The 20,709-nt window shown below is 22.6% G+C and overlaps 1 protein-coding gene across 5 annotated transcripts in view; it reads left to right on the forward strand.

Moving 5' to 3' along the window:
• The first annotated feature begins 6,132 nt into the window (after nt 1-6,132).
• LOC117176475 (serine/threonine-protein kinase S6KL) overlaps nt 6,133-20,709 on the forward strand; it is a 150,417-nt gene continuing 135,840 nt past the window's right edge. Inside the window, exons 1-4 of one of the 5 annotated variants that reach the window (XM_033366733.1) lie at nt 6,133-6,311; nt 6,720-6,797; nt 11,512-11,606; nt 11,666-11,933. In XM_033366733.1, the coding sequence (XP_033222624.1) occupies nt 6,741-6,797; nt 11,512-11,606; nt 11,666-11,933 (420 nt within the window). In that variant the 5' untranslated portion in view covers nt 6,133-6,311; nt 6,720-6,740. The other 4 variants (XM_033366729.1, XM_033366751.1, XM_033366745.1 and 1 more) reach the window with 4 other exon arrangements.

Raw genomic sequence — 20,709 nt, forward strand, 5'->3', positions numbered from 1 at the left:
TGAAAATTTTCCAATTCAGGAATTTCACTATTGGGGAATTTTATTATTCTGGAATTTCACAATTCGGGAAATTTATTATTCGGGTATTTTGTTTTTCAGGGATTTCATTATTCAGGAAATTCAAAATTATTCGTTGATATTATAAATTGATCGGATTCGGAAATTTTATTACTCGTGAAATTTCCAATTGGGGAATTTTACAGTTTCCAAAATTTTATTTTTCGGGATTTTTCAGTCGTCCCGAAAATGATTAATTTAGAATAAATTTAGGGGTGACTGAAAAATACTGAAAAATCAAATTCCCGAATGATAATACTCCCGAATTGAAAAAAGAATATTCGAGATAGATAATTCCCGAAACTATTAAATTTCCGCAATATAGAAATCGCGATTTGGAAAATTTCCGAATAATAAAATTCCCGATAGAAAATTTTCCTAGTTATTCATAAGGGACAACTGAAAAATAACATTGCCGAAACTATTAAATTAAATTATTCCATTTCTTTTTAAAAAATTATCTTCTTTAGTTGACAAATTCAACTATCTGAATGAAAATTCATGTATTTTTTGTAAATTCGTCTTTTTTAAATATTTTTTTTTTACTTTTCATCATAGAATTATTTGTTTGAAAATTCTTCGTTGCGTTTGAAAATTAATTTGTTTTGTTAAAATGTAAATATTTGGTTACAATTTTTTTCTTACTTTTTTTTACTGAAAATGTGAGAATTCCATTTTTTGTTAAAATTTTATCTTTTAATTGAAAATTAAGCTGCAAGGTAAACAATTTATCTTTTTGATATAATATTATTGTTGATGTTTGTGCATTCACTTCATTGTTTAAAAATTGAACTATTCTATAGTAAATTCGATTGTTTTTTGTTGTTCAAAATTGATTTAAAATATTTTTAATTTAACTGTTTCATTTTTGGTTAAAAATTTATATTTTTCAGAGGAAATTCATTTCTTCCGTCGAAAATTAAAATATTTCGTCGAAAACTAAATTTGTTATCTGAAAATGTAACTATTCAATTATCGGTGAAATATTTTTTTCTCGTTTCTATATTCATTTTTAAAGACGAAAATTTAACAATTTTATTGAAATTTTGTTGTTGTTGAAAAATCATCTTCTTAAGTTGAAAACTATTATTCTTGTTGGAAAATCCATCTATTTTGGTTAAAAATGCATTTTAAAAATAATTGATCTATTTCGTTGAAAATTCGATAGTTTTTTGGTATAAAATCATTTATTTTTTAACTAAAAATGTAACCCTGACATTTTTGGTTGAAAATTTATCTTTTATAATATAGTTAAAAATATATTTATTTTTTCATTGAAGATTTAACTATTTTGTTAAAAATTTATTTGTTTTTTTGCTTGAAAAGTGGCCTTTTTCAGTTAAAAGTTCAGATTATTTAGTTATTAATTATTCTTCTCATTTGAAAATACATCTGTTTTGGTAAAGATTAAGCATTCCATTTTTCGTTAAAAATGTATGTTTTTAGTACAAAATTAAACTATATGGTTGAAAGATCATGTATTTTATTAGAAATTAAACTATTTTGGGAAAAAATTGCGTTGTAAATTTATTTTTTAAACTGATAATGTAACCGTTTTTGGTTGAAAATTGATCTATTTTGTTAAAAAATTATTTTTTTGTTGTTTCAACATTGATTTTTAAAATTTGGAATTTTTGTTTTTGGTAGAAAAGTATTGGTTTAAAAATTATATTATTTGTTTGCAAATTCAACTACGTGGTTCAAAATTCATCAATTTTGTGGAGAATTCGTCTTTTTGGAAAAATATTCGTCTTCTTGTTCGTAAATTTATCTCTTTGGTATAAAATTTCACTATTTGGTTGCAGATTCGATTTTTTTTTATTCGAAATTAATTTTTTTACCTGAAAATTGATCGGTTCCATTCTTTGTTAAAAATCAATCTTTTTTACTGCAAAATTGATTTGTTTTGTGGAAAATTGAATTATTTTGTTGAAAATTCCATTTACCTGAAAATTTAAGTAGTCCATCCCTTATGAAAAAGAAGTATTGGATCTAATACTTTTTTCGCGAATAAGTATTGGAAATCTGATTCTTTTTCGCGCAAAAGTACTGGATCCAATTCTTACCAATACTTCTTTTTCATAAGAGATTTTTGGTTCAATACTTATTGTTTTAGCTTAAATTCGGTTTCTAAGTTAAAAATTGGAAAATTTGGTTGAATAAAAAAATTTATTGAGAAAATCTTGTCTCCTATGTATATTTACAGTAGAACCTCGATTATCCGGCTTTCGATTATCCGACGTTCCGCGTTATCCGAGGAAACGGGACTCATCCAAGCACTCCGCATTAACCGAGGTGTATGCTCGGATAATACTGAGAATCATTGATAAAACAGGTATTGCAGCTAAAAAACGATGGAGCAGATTGAAACAGTGCTTTATTATCGACTTCCTTGAGCCACGTTTGTTACAATGCTTCGTACTATAAAGATAAATCCACATTCGTAAGTTGTTTACTTTTATTTGCTAAATGCTTATATTTATTTTTCCATTTAAAATATATCAAAACACCTCGGATAATCGAGGTTCTACTGTATATAATTCGAGATTTCAAAAGCGGAATAAATTAGCGTAGCAGCTAGCTCATAATTGGTGAAGTCGGGAGAGCTTGGGTTCGTGCTCGTGCATTTTCGGCTTTACACGAAGCTGGTCTTCGCATCATGTAACAAAACCGACTCACCGACACGATACGTTTTCATGTGTTTCTCCCAGATGGGACAGTGGTAGGGGCCGAAAAATTCCACATTTTAGAGACCCTTTGTAGTAGGAATGATGGGGACGTGGCTAGATGAGAAGGGATGTGAAAGAGTAAAGTGAAGATTACAAAGAGGTTACACATGACAGGTTCCAGATACAAACAGGAAGAATAAAGAGGGCAGGAGCAATGAAAGGAATAATGATGGGAGCAAGGAACGAATATATAAGAGGGACGTATAAGAAAGAGATGAAAGGACAAAAATAAGGCTTAATAGTAGAAGAGATAAAGATGAGAGGAAAGCTAGGAAAAATAAAAGACAAGATACTGAGTGGGGAGGCTGAGAAATGGTTAAAGAGCTTAGAGAAGACGGGATGATTTTTCCTTAACGGAAATGCACAGGAGGTGAGGAAAGGGTTTATACACGCTCATTAGGAGAAAAAGGAATGGTAATTGATTATGTGATAATGGATGACGATAAAAGAAAGAAAGTCAAGAAACTAGAGAGTGTATAGATTCAAAAATCTGAAAGAGGGGATTGGCCAATTAAAGAAAAAGAACAGTTCAAGGAGAAGGTCAGGAATTTCAAAATAAATGGGAGAGAGAAATCTTAAAAAGAATACGAAATAGAAAAAGTTATGGCGAGAAAGGATGAGGAGGAGTAATCTGGATGGCAAAAAAAAACATATATACAGAATCTTGAATGGGAAGAAGAAATATGGGAGCATGAATGGAAAGGGTATAAGAGAGAAATGGAAGATAAAGTGAGCTGGAAAGAGAATGTGGTGATCCTAGGGCCAGAGCTACTACGCCCGCTCACCCGCTGGTTGGCAGTAGTTGACGCGCAATTAAAAAAAGGTATTAAAAACAATTCTTGTAATAAAAATAAATAATTATTTTAAATTTACAAGAATGTATATAAACTGTATAATTTTTGATTTCAAGCAAGAAAAAAATGTACAACACCTTTATTTTCTAAATTCGTTTTGGTTGTTAATTTCACTGTTTTATTTATGATTCCGAACTTATCACTCTTGGTTAAAGATTCTACTATTTCAATATTCTAAATCTTACAAATTGAAGAGATTTCTAATGTAAAGCATTAAAATTACAAAAGTTTTTATTGTCAAACATAAAACTTGTATAATTTTGTATTTTAAAATTGAAAAATTAAAAGCTCTCAAATTTTTAAATTGCATAAATAAAAATTCTTAAATTTAAAAAATCTAAGTTTTCAATTCTAAAATTTCCAAGTTAAACAAATTTCGAATAAAAAGCTTCAAAAGTACAAAATTTCTATTTGTAAAACTTAAAACTCGCATAATATTTTATTGTAAATTTAAAAAATTAAAAACTCGTCAATTTTAAAGATGCTGAAATAAAAATTCTTAAATTTAGATAATTTTTGGAAATCGAAAGTGAGGCTTTCAATTCTAAATCTTTTAAATTCAAGAAATTTCGATTGCAAAACATTAAAGCTACATAATCTGTGATAGTAAAAACTGAAACTCGTTTATTTTAATTGTAAATTTTTAAAATTGAAAATTCTTTAATTTTCAATATTTACAATTTAGTAAATTCAAAGGATATAAAAATAAAAATTCTTATAAATTCTGATAATTTTGATCATTTTTTGGATAAAAAGTTCAGAGTTTTCTGTTCCAAATGTTCCAAATTGATAAAATATCCAATTAAATGATCAAAGTCACAGAATTTTTAATCGTAAAACTTGCATAATTTTTTATTGTAAATTTTCTAAATTAAAAATATTACTATTTTACAGATGTGCAATTAAAAATTCTTCAATTTTACTATTTTTAGCCTAAAACTCTTCAAGTTTAAAGAAGTATAAATAAAAGTTCTAAAATTTAGATTATTCTGGAAAGTAAAAGCCAAATTTTCAATTCTAAAGATTCCAAACAGAAAAAATTTCTAAAGTAAATCTTCAAAATTACAGAATTTATAATTGTAAAAATTAAAATTGTTGTCATTTTTAATGATAAATTTTCAAAATAAAAAGCTCTTCAATTTTAAGGATTTACAACTCCAACTTCTACAATTTTCCAACTATAAATCTTCCTAAGTGATGCAATTTCTAATTTAAATTATCAAAATTACAGAATGTGCAAAAAAATTGCAATTTTTTCAATGTAGAAGAATTACAATAAAATTGTTCTTCAATTTTATAGATTTGCTATTCAAAATTCTTGAATTTCACATATTTTTAATTCAACACTTTTCCAACATTTTATATATATATGATAGAAAATGGTGAAATTTTAAGTGTTTTTTTCTTAATATATTTATTCTCAAAATTGAAAATTGAAAATTTCTAAGTATGCATTTTTTAAAATGATTAATTCAATTAGAAAAAAAATTATTTTCAAAATTGATAACCCTTCAATTCTAAGATTTATAATACCAACTTCTACATTTTTCCAATTTTAAATCTTTTAAACTGGATGTCATTTCTTATGTAAATCGTCCAAATTTCAGAATTTGTTATTTAAAAAATGAAACTTGTGTAATTTTTAATTGTACATTTTTTAAATTAAAAACTAGAATTTTAAAGATTTACAATTTCAATTTCTACAATTTTTTAAAATGATATTTGAAAATTCTTAAAGTTTGAAAAATAAAATTGCAATTTTTTCAACGTGAAAAATTTACAATAAAACATTCTTCCATTTTCAAGATTTGCAACTGAAAATTCTTGAATTCCAAATCCTTTAAATTCAACACTGTTTCAACATTTAATGTATATGCTACAAAATCGTGAAATTTTAAGTGTCTTTTTCGTAATAGATTTATTATCAAGATTTAAAACTGAAAATTTCTAAATATTCATTTTTTCAAATGATTAATTTAATTAGAAAAAAATCTTGCAGTCAAAAAATTGAGATTTTTAATTTGGTTGAAAAAGTGGGAAAATTATTTTCCTGGGTTTTATTTTACTGCAAATTATTGAAATTTAATTAAACTTTTCGTACTTTTCACTGACAATTATTATAATGATTATTAAGAAATAATTGAAAAAGTAAAACTACTGAAATTTCAGTTAAACTTAATAATTAAATACCAATAGCTCTAAGAAAACAGATAAAATATTATAATTTTAGTGATTTTAGTTCAATTTAAACACTTGTTAGTTTAATTTATATTTAGAGGTTTAATTTTTATTAATTTTTGTGCGAAATTGCACTTTCAATTTTTTAAAACTTTCTTGATAAGTCAGAAAATCTACATATCATATTACCATTGGAGTAATCCTCAAAATACATATTTTTAATTTATCGATAAGGTAGGAAAATCTACATACCGACTGATTCCTTACCTTTGGAGTAAACGTCAAAATTCGCGTGAATCTCTTATCAATTGAAATGAGATAAGTGTTATCAGTCATCAATGTTTATATTTGTGATTATTTCTAGTCCGCACTGTTTACATTTTCACCCTTTTCTCCTCGTGCCAGGATTTCTTCCATTTCAACAAAAACAAGTGAATAAATGAATGTTAGATAAAGGACAAGACTGAAAAATAAAATAACGGAACGTGGTTGCGTACGTCTAACCTCTTTAGGAATTTATACACTTAATAAACAATACCATTTTTAATCAATTATAATAAATTTAGATTGTTTCCATAAATTTTTGTATCTTTTAGAAGCTTCTATTAACCATAAATTCCTAATATTTACGATACTTTTTCGAACATAACCTATAATTAAAGAATTTCACTTTCGTTTTTTTTCGCCTTTACTTTATATTTTTTTTCCAAAGTTTAGTGTAAATGTAAGTATTTATATAATATTTTTTGATTTAAAAATTGCAAATGAGATAAGAATAGTTTGTTTTTGTAATCGAAACGGGTTTTAAATTGCATTTTTATTTATTATTTATATTTTTTCTAGCAGGATTTGTCGTTTTTTGGTTATTATTTGGAATTTAAAAGTTTTTATTAATTTATAGTTTTTTTTAGATACGAAACGAATGGGAAATACTAATGCGAAAAGGAAACATTATGCGCATCGACAATATGCAAGTCAGGTAGGTTAAATAAAATACTATTTAAGTTTATAAAACACGAATTTTTAACCAAAAATATTAAATTTCTACTATAAAAGACAAATTTTCAAGCAAAAATATATTTTTTTTTTTTACAAAAAAAGAACAGTTTTCAACAAATTACATCAGTTTTCAGCAAACAGTTGAATTTTTGAACTAAAACGATAAATTTTTATCCAAACATGGAAGAGTTAAATTTTCAATAAAAAATTTAATTAATTGTAATTTTTAATGATGAATTACTTAAAGTAAAATTAAATTAAGTTAAATTTTCACTAATAAAAATGATAATTTTTAATTTAGAAACAAAATAATACATCAATTACTTTAAAAAAATAGTTAAATTTTTTTAAACTAAAAATATCATTTTTCAATCCATTTTTTAAATTGAACAGAGGTTCTTACGTGAATCATTAAAATCACAGAATTTATAATTTTTCAAAATGAAAACATGTGTGATTTTCAATTGTAATTTATCAAAATCAAAACTTTCCAATTTTAAGGATTGACAATTCAAATGCAAACAATTTTTTAAATTCTAAATCTTTCAAACTTAGAAAATTTGAAATCTAAATAAAAAAATTACAGAATTTAGTATAATAATTTAAAGAAATTGTTTTGTAAGATTGAGAAAGATTTATTTTTAACCAAAAAGAATCATTTTCTACTATAATATACCAATTATCAACAAAATACAGATTTTCTGAAACAAGAAATTGAATTTTACACTAAAAAGATTTTTTTTACCAAAAAAGACGAATTTTTAACAAATTACATTAATTTTCAGAAAATAGTTGAATTTTTAATCCTTAAGATTAATTTTCTACAAAAAAAAACTTGTTTTTAAACAGATTGTGTGAATTTTTTCACTAGAAAGATACATTTTTTAACCAAAAATGAAAGAGTAAAATTTTCAATAAAAAAAGGAAGTTAATTTTAAATAATTAATTATTTAAAGTAAAATTAAATCAAGTTAAATTTTCACTGATAACAAAAAAAAATCATTTTCAATTTAAAAACAAAATAATATATTTTCTTTATAAAAAATAAATGATTTAACATAGTATATATTTTTAATTAAATTGAAAAAATGTCTTATGTGAATCATCAACGATAGAGAATAATTTATCATTTTTAAAATGAAAAGATATTCAATTTTCAATTTTAAATTTTCAAAATCAAAACTTTTCAATTTTAAGGATTGGCAATTCATTGTATACAATTTTCAATTCTAAATCATTCAACCTGAGGAAATTTTAAATATAAATAAGAAACATTACAAAATTTTGAATAATAGTTTAAAGAAAATGTTATGTAATATTGAAAAAGATGGATTTTTAACCAAAAAAGTTATGTTTTTTTACAAAAAAATATGAATTTTTAACAAATTATATAAATTTTCAACATATGGTTTAAATTTTAAACTGAAAAGATCATATTTCAACCAAATAGTTAAATTTTCAATTCAAACAATAATTTTTACCCCGAAAAAAAATATATTTTTATCAACATAAAGAAATTTGTAATCAAATATTTTAATTTTCTCATCAGTATATTAATTTTCTCCTATAAAAGACGAATTCTCAACAACATATATACGTATTTAACCAAAGAGTTGAATTTTGAACCAAAAAAATTATTATTAATTACCAAAATAGACGAATCTTAAACAAATTGGATAATTTTGCAAAAAATAGTTGGATTTTTATCTGAAAAGATCAATTTTTAACCAAAAATGGATTTGTGATAAAAAAAAGAAAACAAATTTTTTACAATTAATAATATTAATATAATTTTTCAATCTGATAACATAAATTTTTTAATAAAAGAATTAATTTTTAACCAAAGAGTTTAATTTTTTTAAATTAATTTTTACCCTTAAGATAGGGAAGTTTCAAAAAAAACTTCTTCAATTTTCAACCAAAAGAGTTGAATTTTCTACCAAAATTATGAATCTTCAATAAATAAAATAATTTTTTTAAAAAAAGAAGTTCAACTTTGAACCAAGGATTTTAATTTTCAACATAAAAAGATGAATTTTGAATTAAGAAAACAGCAATTGAATTAAACCAAAAAAACATATTTTAAACATAATACATACATTTTTAACCGAATAGTTAAATTTTCATTTCGAAAAATTAATTGATACCCCAAAGCAGAACTTTTCATAAAAATATATACATTTTTAATTAAATACTTGAATTTTTAACCAAAAAAATTAATTCTCTATCAAAAAAGTCAAATTTTTTAACAAACCAAATAAGTTTTTAACCAAATAGTTGAATTTTTAATCAAGAATATTAATTTTCTACAAAAAATTTTTTTTTAAATAAACTATATACATTTTTAAACAAATAATTCAATTTCGTACCAAAAAAATTATTTTTTTTACCAAAACAGACTAACCTTAAACCAATTAGATAATTTTGCAACAATAAGTTGAATTTTTAAACTATAAAGATCAATTTTTAACCAGAAATTATTTTTTAATAAAAAAAGAAAACAAATTTTCTACAAATTAGTGGAATTTTTCAATCTGATAACATAATATTTTTAATAAAAGAATTAATTTTTAACCAAAGGGTTTAATTTTTTAAAATTAATTTTTACCCTTAAGATAGGGAAGTTTCAAAAAAAACTTCTTCAATTTTCAACCAAAAGAGTTGAATTTTCTACCAAAATTATGAATCTTCAATAAATAAAATAATTTTTTTAAAAAAAGAAGTTCAACTTTGAACCAAGGATTTTAATTTTCAACATAAAAAGATGAATTTTGAATTAAGAAAACAGCAATTGAATTAAACCAAAAAAACATATTTTAAACATAATACATACATTTTTAACCGAATAGTTAAATTTTCATTTAGAAAAATTAATTGATACCCCAAAGCAGAAATTTTCATAAAAATATATACATTTTTAATTAAATACTTGAATTTTTAACCAAAAAAGTTAATTCTCTATCAAAAAATAAATTTTTAACCAAATAGTTAAATTTTCAATCAACAATATTAATTTTCTACAAAAAAATTTTTTAAAAATAAATTACATACATTTTCAAACAAATAATTGAATTTCGTACCAAAAAATTATTGTTTTACCAAAACAGACGAACCTTAAACAAATTATATAATCTTGAAACAAGTAGTTAAATTTTTAAACTATAAAGATCAATTTTTAAACATAAATTAATTTTTAATACAAAAGGAAAAAAAGTCTACATAGCAGTTGAATTTTTAATCTGAAAATATAAATTTTCAATAAAAGAAATAATTTTGAACGAAACAGTACAATTTTCTTTAAAAAAAATTGTTTTCACCCAAAAAAAAGGGAAATTCCAACGAAGTAATTCATTTTTAAACCAAAGACTTATTTAAGAGATTAGTTAAATTTTCATTTAGAATAATTATTTGTTAACCCAAAAAAAGAAATTTTCACCAAAATACATACATTTTTTATTAAATACTTGAATTTTCAACATCAACAAAATTAAGTTTCTATAAAAAAAGTCGAACTTTCAAGAAACTAAATAAATTATTAACCAAATAGTTGCATTTTTAATCAAGAAGATTAATTTTTTACCAAAGAAGACGTATTAAAAAAATACATACATTTTTAGACAAGTAGTTCAATTTTTAAACCAAAGTTTTCTGTACAAAAATCTTGAATTTTCAACAAAAATATAATCTTTTTTGGTTAAAAATGCAACTGGTTGGTTAAGAATTAATCTTATTTGGTTGCATATTCCACTATTTTGTTGGAAATTTTATCTTTTTCAATTGAAAATTCATCTACTTGTGTAAAAATTAAACCTCTTTGTTAAAAAAAAATTGTATGGTTAAATGTTCATCTCCACAGTTAAAAATTTGGTTCTTTGAGTTTAAATTTATTTATATTTTTATTCGAAAAATCAACCATTTTTTTTGCTCTAAAAATTCACCCGTTTTAGTAGAAATTTGTTCTTTTTGGGATCAAAATACAGCTTATTTGTTGAAAATTAATCTGCCAATTTCAAATTGACATCTCAGCAATCTAATCATTTCTGTAATTTTTCATAATTTTAGAGTTATGAATTTTCATTTTGAACACTACATTAAAAATGTTTACCTTTCAGACGTTTTCATTTTGTAATTAAAATTAAAATGTTTGAAATGTTTAATTAACAATTAAGAAGTGTTTCGTGTTTAAATGATTTAAATTCAATCACTATCATTCAAATTTTAGGTCGTTGTAGAAATTATTTTTTAATGATTTCCTTTTAAAATTACTTTTGAGACAATCTGATAAAAAAAAATGTTCTATTTCAAACACTCTAAATTAGAAAATATTAATTTTCACATTTTGTTTAGAAATCATACAAATTCCATTCCTTTTTATCCCATTTTAAATTTCTTTATACAAATGGTACTTAATCTTTTTTAAATTTGAAAGGCTTTCAATTCATTATTTAACATTAATAATTATTTTTTCGAAAATTTCTAAAACCTTATATTAACAAGTATATTTAAGAATAGATTTTAAAATTGCTTATATTTTTATTGTTTGTAAATGAAAATCTAGAAGCATTTCATAACTGTATAAATAAAGTAAAAATGCAGCAAAACAATAAATAAGTACATAATAACCTCTGGAAGAAAATTTGAAAAAGAAAAAAAATAATTAAATTTAAAAAGAAATTTTGATTTATTATTTACAGTACAGCATCAGTGACATTATTGGCAGACGATGTATTGGAACACCAGAATTGTCCTACGAATCCTATCGACCTTGGTCGCGAATTTCTCGCCGAAGGTAATTAATATTCTATTAATAATTATTGATTTTATAAAATATAAAAATTTTAATTTCAGCTGGAGTGAAGGAACACTTAACGATCCTTTCAATTCTTCGAAAACGGCTTGGCCTGTTCCTCGATTTGAGGCAATGTTTTTGCCCGAATTTACAGTCAGAGAAGAACCTTTGAAAAATGATTACATTTTTATTGATATAATAGCAAAAGGGGCCTATGGTCGAGTCTATAAAGTACAAAAATACGGGACGAGGGAAATTTTCGCTTTGAAGGTAATCAGCAAAGCCAAAATTGTCGCTGAAAATGCTGTCTTTCAAGCCAAACAAGAGGTGCGATTTTTAATTTATTATCGATTTTTCAATTCATTTTGGAATTTAGATTGTATAATTTATTAAAGATTTTACAATTTTTTGTTGATTGTAAAATTTGTTGTATCATTTAGAATCTAGAATTTTTTTGTTGATGTCCCATTGATTTTAGATTAAAAATTTTTTTTTAGATTTTAGAATTATTCTAGATTCTACAATTTATTGTAAATTGTGCAACTGATTTTAGATTCTGTGATTTATTGTCGATTGTCAGGGTGGACGCTGGACCGGGAAACCCGGGAAATGACCGTGAATTTATTTTTTGTCCGGGAGTTTTACAAATTTTTAGAAAAAAAAATCCATCCAACTTAGATTTCAATCGCTTTTTTAAATAATTAAAGACTTAAGTAATTAAAAATTAGAACCGTTTAAAATCGAAGATTTTTGACAACAAATATTTTTGATTGATCAACTGTGAATATGAATTAAATTATGATTTTTGAATTTGAATTGCACTCTAAAATTAAAAAAATAAATAATAATTGATTGTACAAATGTAAACGTTCTATTGAATTTTTATAAACTATTTTAATTTTAAAATAACTTTTAAATAATATATTTATGATTAAAGGCTTTTATTAAATTTCAATCTCAAATATTTCATTTTTTAACCATATAATTTTTAATTTTTTAACTAAAAAATAGAACAGTTACTTCATATTTAGAAATATCTGACTGTACATTTAAAATCAGTATATTATAAATAAAATACTCAAAATGGAACAAAAAAAAACTAAACTTATAAATAATTAATTAAAAATTTGGTGCAAATATTCCACGGCCTAATTTTAAATCAAATATAGATTTTGGATAATAACATTTTTTTTAATTGCTAAGAAAATTGAAAAGGATTTTTTTAATTATTTGAAATTCAAATAATTTGAAAAGATATTTAGAAGTTGTGAAAAACTTTTAATAATATTTTTTGATTTAAAAAATCCGAAACAACATGTAGATGTTTCAAGATCTTGAAATTGAATTTTAAAGCATTTTAAGGATTTTTAAACTATTTAAAATAAAAACAATTGAACATAATTTAAACAGAAATTTTTCAATCTTTCACAAATTTATAGTTGGAACTGGAAGTTATTCAGAATAATAACCTGGAATTTTAAATTTTAACAAATTCCGAGCTAGCACTGAACATTTTCGAAAAGGAACAAAATTTTGAAGTGGAACACGAAATTTTTCCAAAGAAGTATAATTCTTCTTGGAACAGGAAATGTTAAAATTTAAATAAATTCCGAGCTGGAACAGGGAATTTTTTATTAGAATGAATTCTAATTCTAAGTTGAAACGGGACATTTTCGATAAAAATAAAAATAATAATTTGAAACAGGGAATTTTACAAAAATTTGAATTCTTTTTGGAAACGGACAATTTTCGAAAAATATTAAAATTCCGGATTTGAACAAGGAATTTTCAGTTTTTAACCAATTCTGAGTTGGAACTGGAATTTATCCAGGAGAATAACAATTCTCAATGGAAGATTGAATTTTTCCAACAAAATTATTATTCTGTGTTGAAACGAGGTATTTTCGAAAAAAATTAAATTATGAACTGAAACAGGGAACTTTTCCAAAAAGTTCTAATTCTTAAAATTAGCTGAAATGGAAAATTTTCGAAAAGAATTAAAATTCTGGATTTAAATATGAAATTTTGTTAAAAGAACTAATATTCCGAATTTCAATAGGGATTTTTCTATTTTTAACCAATTCTGAGCTGGAAATAGAATTTAAAATTGCTTAAAATGGTATAATTTTAAACATTTTTAAATTCATAGATTGGTTTTTTCATATTTTTATAGCATTAAAAGGAAAGGCTGAAAAATTCCGAAAAATATAATTCCCGAATAATAAAACTCCTGAATTGAAACAATTACCATTTTTTTCTAAATATGTGTTCTTGATTATAAATACAATAATGATTTTTTAAAAATTATTTTTAATGTTTAAAATTGCAAAAATTATTGCTTGAATGTAAAATAACAATAATTTAAAAAATCACTATTGTATTTATAATCAATAAAATATATTTATAAAAACTTGTAATTATTTAAATTCGGAAATTTTCCAATTCGGATATTTTATAATTCGTCAATTTTCTGACGGGAATTTCATGATTCGGGAATTTTCCAGTTCGTTAATGTTCTTAACTGCCGGGAATTTTATTATTCGGTAATTTTATTTTTCGAGATTTTTATTATTCGGGAATTTTGCAACTCGTCATTTTTATTTTTCGGCAATTTTATTATTCGGAAATGTTTCCACCTTCGGATTTTTACAGTGTCGGGAATTTTATTTTTCGGGATTTTTTCAGTCGTCCTTAGAAAAAAATCATAACGCGGATTTATATTTTTGCAACTGAATTTTTGAACTCTAAAATTGATAAAAGTTCAAATTTTGTAATTTGGCAGTTTAACTACATTTAATTTAAAATTGTGCAGTTGAAAAGAGTTAGTAGCTTACATATAATACGTGCAAATTATTGAGAATTTGAATACAAAATTAGATTTAGTTTTCGATTTTTTAAATTTCATTGACCGTGAAAAATGTTTGCGAATCGGGAAATGACCGGGAACGTTTTTCTTTTATTAAAACGGCCACCCTGATTCTACAATTCATTGTATAATTTGTTTTGTAGAATTTCTTAAAGGATTTATTGTAGAATTTTTTGAAGATTTTTCAATTTATTTTAGTGTTTACAATTTATTTATTTGATTTAAATTGTAGAATTTATTGTAGATTGTAGAATTTTTTCTAGAGCCTACACTATTATTAATAATTAGATTCTACAATTTATTGTATAATTTATGTTAAATTGTGCAATTTAGCATAGAATTTAAATTCTACAATTTACTGTTTAATTTATTGCAGATTCTACATTTTACGTTATAATTTAGGTCATATAATTCATTTTAACTCATAAAATTTATTTTCTAACTGAAGTTTTATAATTTACTGTAAATTCTACTATTTGTAGATTGTAAAATATATTGTGGATTTAACAATTCATTTTATAATTCTGATTGTAGAATTTATTCTGGGTTGTACAATTTATTGTTCGATAAAGTTTTAATTGTATAATTTATTTGAAGTCGTGCAATTGAGCGTAAATTCTACAGTTGATTGTAGATTCTACAGTTTATTGTTGATTGTACAATTCATTGTATAATTTAGATTGAAGAATTTATTGTAGAATTAATTGAATAATTTTTTTAGATCGTAGAATTAATTGTAGATTCTATAATTCATTCTAGATTGTACAATTTATTGTGGATTGTGCAATTAATTTTATAATTCAGATTGTAGAATTTATTGTAAAATTTATTATAGATTGAATAATTTTTGTATATTGTAGAATTAATTTTATAATTCAGATTTGTAGAATTAACTGTAGAATTTACTGTACAAACATTGTACAATTCATGCTAGATTATACAATTTATTGTAAATTATACCATTTCCTATATAATTTATATTGTTGAATTTATTGAAGATTTTTCAATTTATGGTAGAGTTTAAAATGTATTCTTTTAAATATAAATTGTAGAATTTACTGTAAATTGAACAGTTTATTGTAAATTTTACACTTTTTTTAGATCCTACACTTTATTTAATGATGTAGGTTCTAGAATTTATCGTAAATTGTATAATTTATTGAGGATTTAAAAATTTATTGCATAATTCAAATTATAAAATTTATTTTAGATTTAACGATTGATTGTAGACTATACAATTTATTGTAGATTATAAAATCTATTGTAGATTGTAGAATTTATTTTAAATTGTAAAACTTATTGTAGAGTTTACCATTTATTTTTAAGTATATATTGTAGAAATAATTGTAGATTGTAAAATTAATTGTAGATTTACAATAATTTATCTAAAATTGTAGGTTTTAAAATTGATTATAAATTGTACAGGATCTGTATAATTTATTGTGGATTGTAGAATTTATTTTAGGTTGTCCAATTTACTGTAGATTTCACAATTAATTTTTTTTATTTAGATTGTACGATTTATTCAAGATTCTACAATTTATTTAAAAATTTGGATTATAGAAGTTATCGTATATTTTATAATTTATTAAAGATTTTATAATTTAGATTCTGGAATTTTCTGTAAATTTTACTATTTATTGTAGATTCTACCGTTTATTGTATGCTTTATTATAGGTTCTACAGTTTATTTAATAATGTAGGTTTTAGAATTTATCGTATATTTGATAATTTGTTGAAGATTTTGCAACTTAGTATGGATTGAACAATTCATTGCTTAATTCAGATTGTAGAGTTTATTGTAGATTTTACCATTCATTGTAAATTACACAAATTACTCTAGGTTGGACAATTTATTGTATAATTTATTTTAAATTCTACAATTTATTGTAGAACTTACATTTATTTTTAATTTATATTGTAGAATTCATTGTAGATTGTATATTTTTGGTAGATTCTAGATTTTCTTGTAGATTCTACAATTTATTGTAACTTATGCATTTAATCTAAATTTTAAAATTAATGGTAAATTTTACAATTTACTGTTGAATGTAGATTGCACAGTTTATTATAGGTTGTGCAATTAATTGTAGATTTTACAATACCTGTACAATTCATTGCTAATTCTACAACTTACTGTCTAATTTAGATTCTATAATTTATTTTGGATTATGCAATTTATTGTAGATAGTATAAACTAGTATACATTTTACAATTAATAGTAAATTTCACAATTTTTTGAAAATTATAAAATTTATTGTAGATTGTACCATTTCATTAGATTTAACCATTTATTGCAAAGAGTATAACTTATTATAGATTTCACAATTTATTATAGATTGTAAAATTAATTGTAGATTGTAAAATTTATTCTAGGCTGTACAATTTATTGTGGAACTCAGATTATGAAATGCATTTCAGATTATACAATTTACTGTAGATTTTAAAATTCATTGATAAAATTTATTTTCTATAATTTATTATAGATTGTACAATTTATTGTAGGATTCCAATTATTTAATTTATTGCAGATTATATAATTTATTGTAAATTATATCATTGATTGCAGGTTCTGCTGTTCATTTTAGATTTTACGATTTATGGTAAAATGTACAATTCATTGTCATAATTACATTATAGAATTTATTGTATAATTTAGTTTGCAGAATTTATTATAGATTGCATAATTTTTTTAGAGTGTGGAATTGATTGTAGAATTGCAAATTCTACTTTTAATTTTAGATTCTACAATTTATTATAGATTCAATCATTTTTTTAGATTGTAGAATGAATGGTAGATTGTGTATTGCACAATTCATTGTATAATTTACATGATAGAATTTATTGTAAATTTCTTTAATTTATTGTTGATCGAGCAATTTATTGTAGATTGTATAATTTATTCTAGATTCTACAGTTTATTTAATAATGTAGATTATAGAATTTTTCGTAGATTTTATATTTGACTGAAGATTGTAGAATTTTTTGTGGTTCGCTCAATTCATTGTATTATTTACATGATAAAATTTATTGTAATATTTAGTTTGCAGAATTTATTATAGATTGAATAATTTTTTTAGATTGTAGAATTCATTGTAAATTCTACTATTGATTTTAGATTTTACAATTTTTGTGGATTGTACAATTAATTGTAAAATTAAGATTATAGAATTTATTGTAGATTCTACCGTTCATTTCATAGTTTATATTGAGGAATCTATTAAAGATTTTCCAATTAACTTGTAGAGTTTACAGTTCATTTTTTTATTTTAATTGTAGAATTTTTTTAAATTTGATTTTTTTCGTCCACTGTCGAATTTATTGTAGAAATTTAAATTATTTTTAAATAATGTAGATTGTAGAATTAATTGTAAATTCTAATATTGATTTTAGATTTACGATTTGTTGTGGATTGTAAAATTCATTGAACAATTAAGATTATAGAGTTTATTGTAAATTTTATAATTTATTCTAGTTTCTACAGTTTATTTGAAAATGTAGATTGTAAAATATCTATGCAATTTATAGTGGATTGTAGAATTTATTGTATATTGTGCAATTCATCCTAGATTATGCAATTTATTTTACATTCTGCCGTTTACTGTACAATTTAGATTGAAGAATGTAGATTGTAGAATTCCGGGTGCCCACTGTAGACCGGAAAACCGAGAATTTTATGTGACCCGGAAAAACCGGGAAATGTCAGTGAATTTATTTTTTGACCTGGAATTTTACAAGTTTTTAGAAGAAAAATTCTCTCTAAGTTTGATTTAAAGATTAAAAAAAAAAATAAGTTAAATTTCTAATTCGAAAACCTTTCAATTGCAAATTTTCCATTTTGGATATTAATTTTAAAGCGTACATTTTACATTTAAAAATCTTTAAACACAAAAGAACTAAAAAAATAAAAAAATTAGTGGCATTTGAAATCGAAAATTTTAGATAAAAGAATAGCAAATGGTCCACTGCCTAATTTAAAACAAAATATAGAAAATTGCAGATTTTGAACAAAAAATTGATAAGCTTTTTAAAAATTATATAAGGCTTCAAAAGAATAAAAAAACATTTTCTTAAGATTCCTAGGAAAATTGAAAATGACTTTTTAATTTGAAGAAATACTTTTAAGATAAAATATTGAAAAAGATTTCCAAAACTGTCAAAAATATTTTCCATTTTACATGATTAAAAAAATGTATGAAGAATTCGAATCATTGTAAATGATATTTAGAAGTTCTGAACAAATTTCAAAAACAATTGAAAGTTTGAATAAATGTAAAACAACATGAAGATGTTTCAAAATTTTGAAATCAAATTTTGAAGCTTTCTAAGCATTTTTAAATTATCTAAAATAAAAACATTTAAACTTTTAAATTAAGAAGTGCTTAATTTATAACAAAAATTTAATCGTACAATTTTTATTATTTCTAGCTTAAAATTGTTTAAAATTATTTGCAACTCAGTTTTGATTACTTTAAATGCAAAATTGTTCAGCTTTATGCTTTGAATTTGTTTATTTCATTAAACGTAAAAAAATTTTGCGAACCGAAAAAAACGGGAAATGGCCGGGAAGTTTTTTATTTGCTTAAAACGGCCTTCCTGAGAATTGATTGTAGTTTGTATAATTTTATGTAGATTGTAGTATTTATTGAGGATTTTAAAATCTATTGATGTTTTTACTATTTATTCTAGATTGTAAAATTTATTCTATAGATTCTACAATTTTTTGAATAATATGGATCGTGAAATTGATTGTAGATTGTATACTTAATTGAAGATTGTACAATTTATTATGGATTGAACTATTTATTGTAAATTCTACAAATTGTTGTATAATTTAAATTGTAGAATTCATAGTAGAATTTAAATGGTAGAATTCATTGTAGATTTTGAATTGTAGAATTTAATGTAGATTTGACGATTAATTTTAGATTATACTATTGATTGTAAACTATTCAATTTATTGTAGATTATACAATTTATTGTAGATTGTACAATTTGTTTTAGATTTTGCTATTTATTGTAAATTTGACCATTCATTATAAATTTATTGCGGATTGCACAATTTACTGTAGATTGTAGAATTTATTGTAGATTGTAAAGTTTATTCTGGATTCTAATTTTTTTTTAAATGAAGATTTTAAAATACCTGTACAATTTTCTATGGATTGTAGAAGTTATTCTAGATCTTAAAATTTATTTTTTATTTCAAATTATAAAATTTATTGTGAATTGTATAATTTTTTGCAAACTGTAGTATTGGGGATTGTTAAATTTATTGTAAATTTTACCATTTTTTTAATAATATAGATTGTATCATTTATTAAAGTTTTTTAACAATTCATTTCAGATTTTACGATGGATTGCAGAATTTATTGTAGATCTTACAATTTACTTTTTATTTCAAATTGTAAAATATATTGTGGACTGTATAATTTTTTTCAGATTGTAGTATTTATTGGAGATTGTTAAATTGTTTGTAGTTCTTACTATTTATTGTAGATTTTACAAATTTATTTGAAATTCTACCATTTTTATTAAATAATAAAGATAATATCATTTATTGAAGTTTTCTATAAATTCATTGTAGATTTTACGATGGATTATACAATTTATTCTAGTTCTTACAATTTATTTTTCATTTTAAATTGGAAAATTTATTGTGGATTGCGTAACTTTTTGCAGATTGCCGTATTTATTGAGGATTGTAAAAACTATTGAAGTGTTTACTATTTATTCTAGATTCTACAATATATTTAATAATGTGGATCGTGAAATTTATTGTAGGTTGCATAATTTATTGAAGATTGTAGAATTTATTGTAGATTGTAAAGTTTATTCTAGATTCTAGTTTTTTTTTAAATGAAGATTTTACAATATCTGTACAATTTACTATGGATTTTAGAATTTATTCTAGATCTTATAATTTATTTTTTATTTCAAATTGTAAAATTTATTGTTGGTTGTATAATTTTTTGCAGATTGTAGTATTTATTGGGAAATGTAAAATTTAATGTAGTTCTTACTATTTATGGTATAATGTGCAAATTTATTTTAGATTCTACTGTTTTTTTAATAATATAGATTGTATCATTTATTGCAGTTTTTTTTATAAATTCATTGTAGATTTTACGATGTATTATAGAATTTATTGTATATTGTACAGTTTATTCTAGATTCTAGTTTCTTTAAAAATGAAGATTTTACAATATCTGTAAAATTTACTATGGATTGTAGAAT

Source organism: Belonocnema kinseyi, chromosome 1, assembly GCF_010883055.1.
Source record: "Belonocnema kinseyi isolate 2016_QV_RU_SX_M_011 chromosome 1, B_treatae_v1, whole genome shotgun sequence".
Taxonomy (NCBI): Eukaryota; Metazoa; Arthropoda; class Insecta; order Hymenoptera; family Cynipidae; genus Belonocnema; species Belonocnema kinseyi.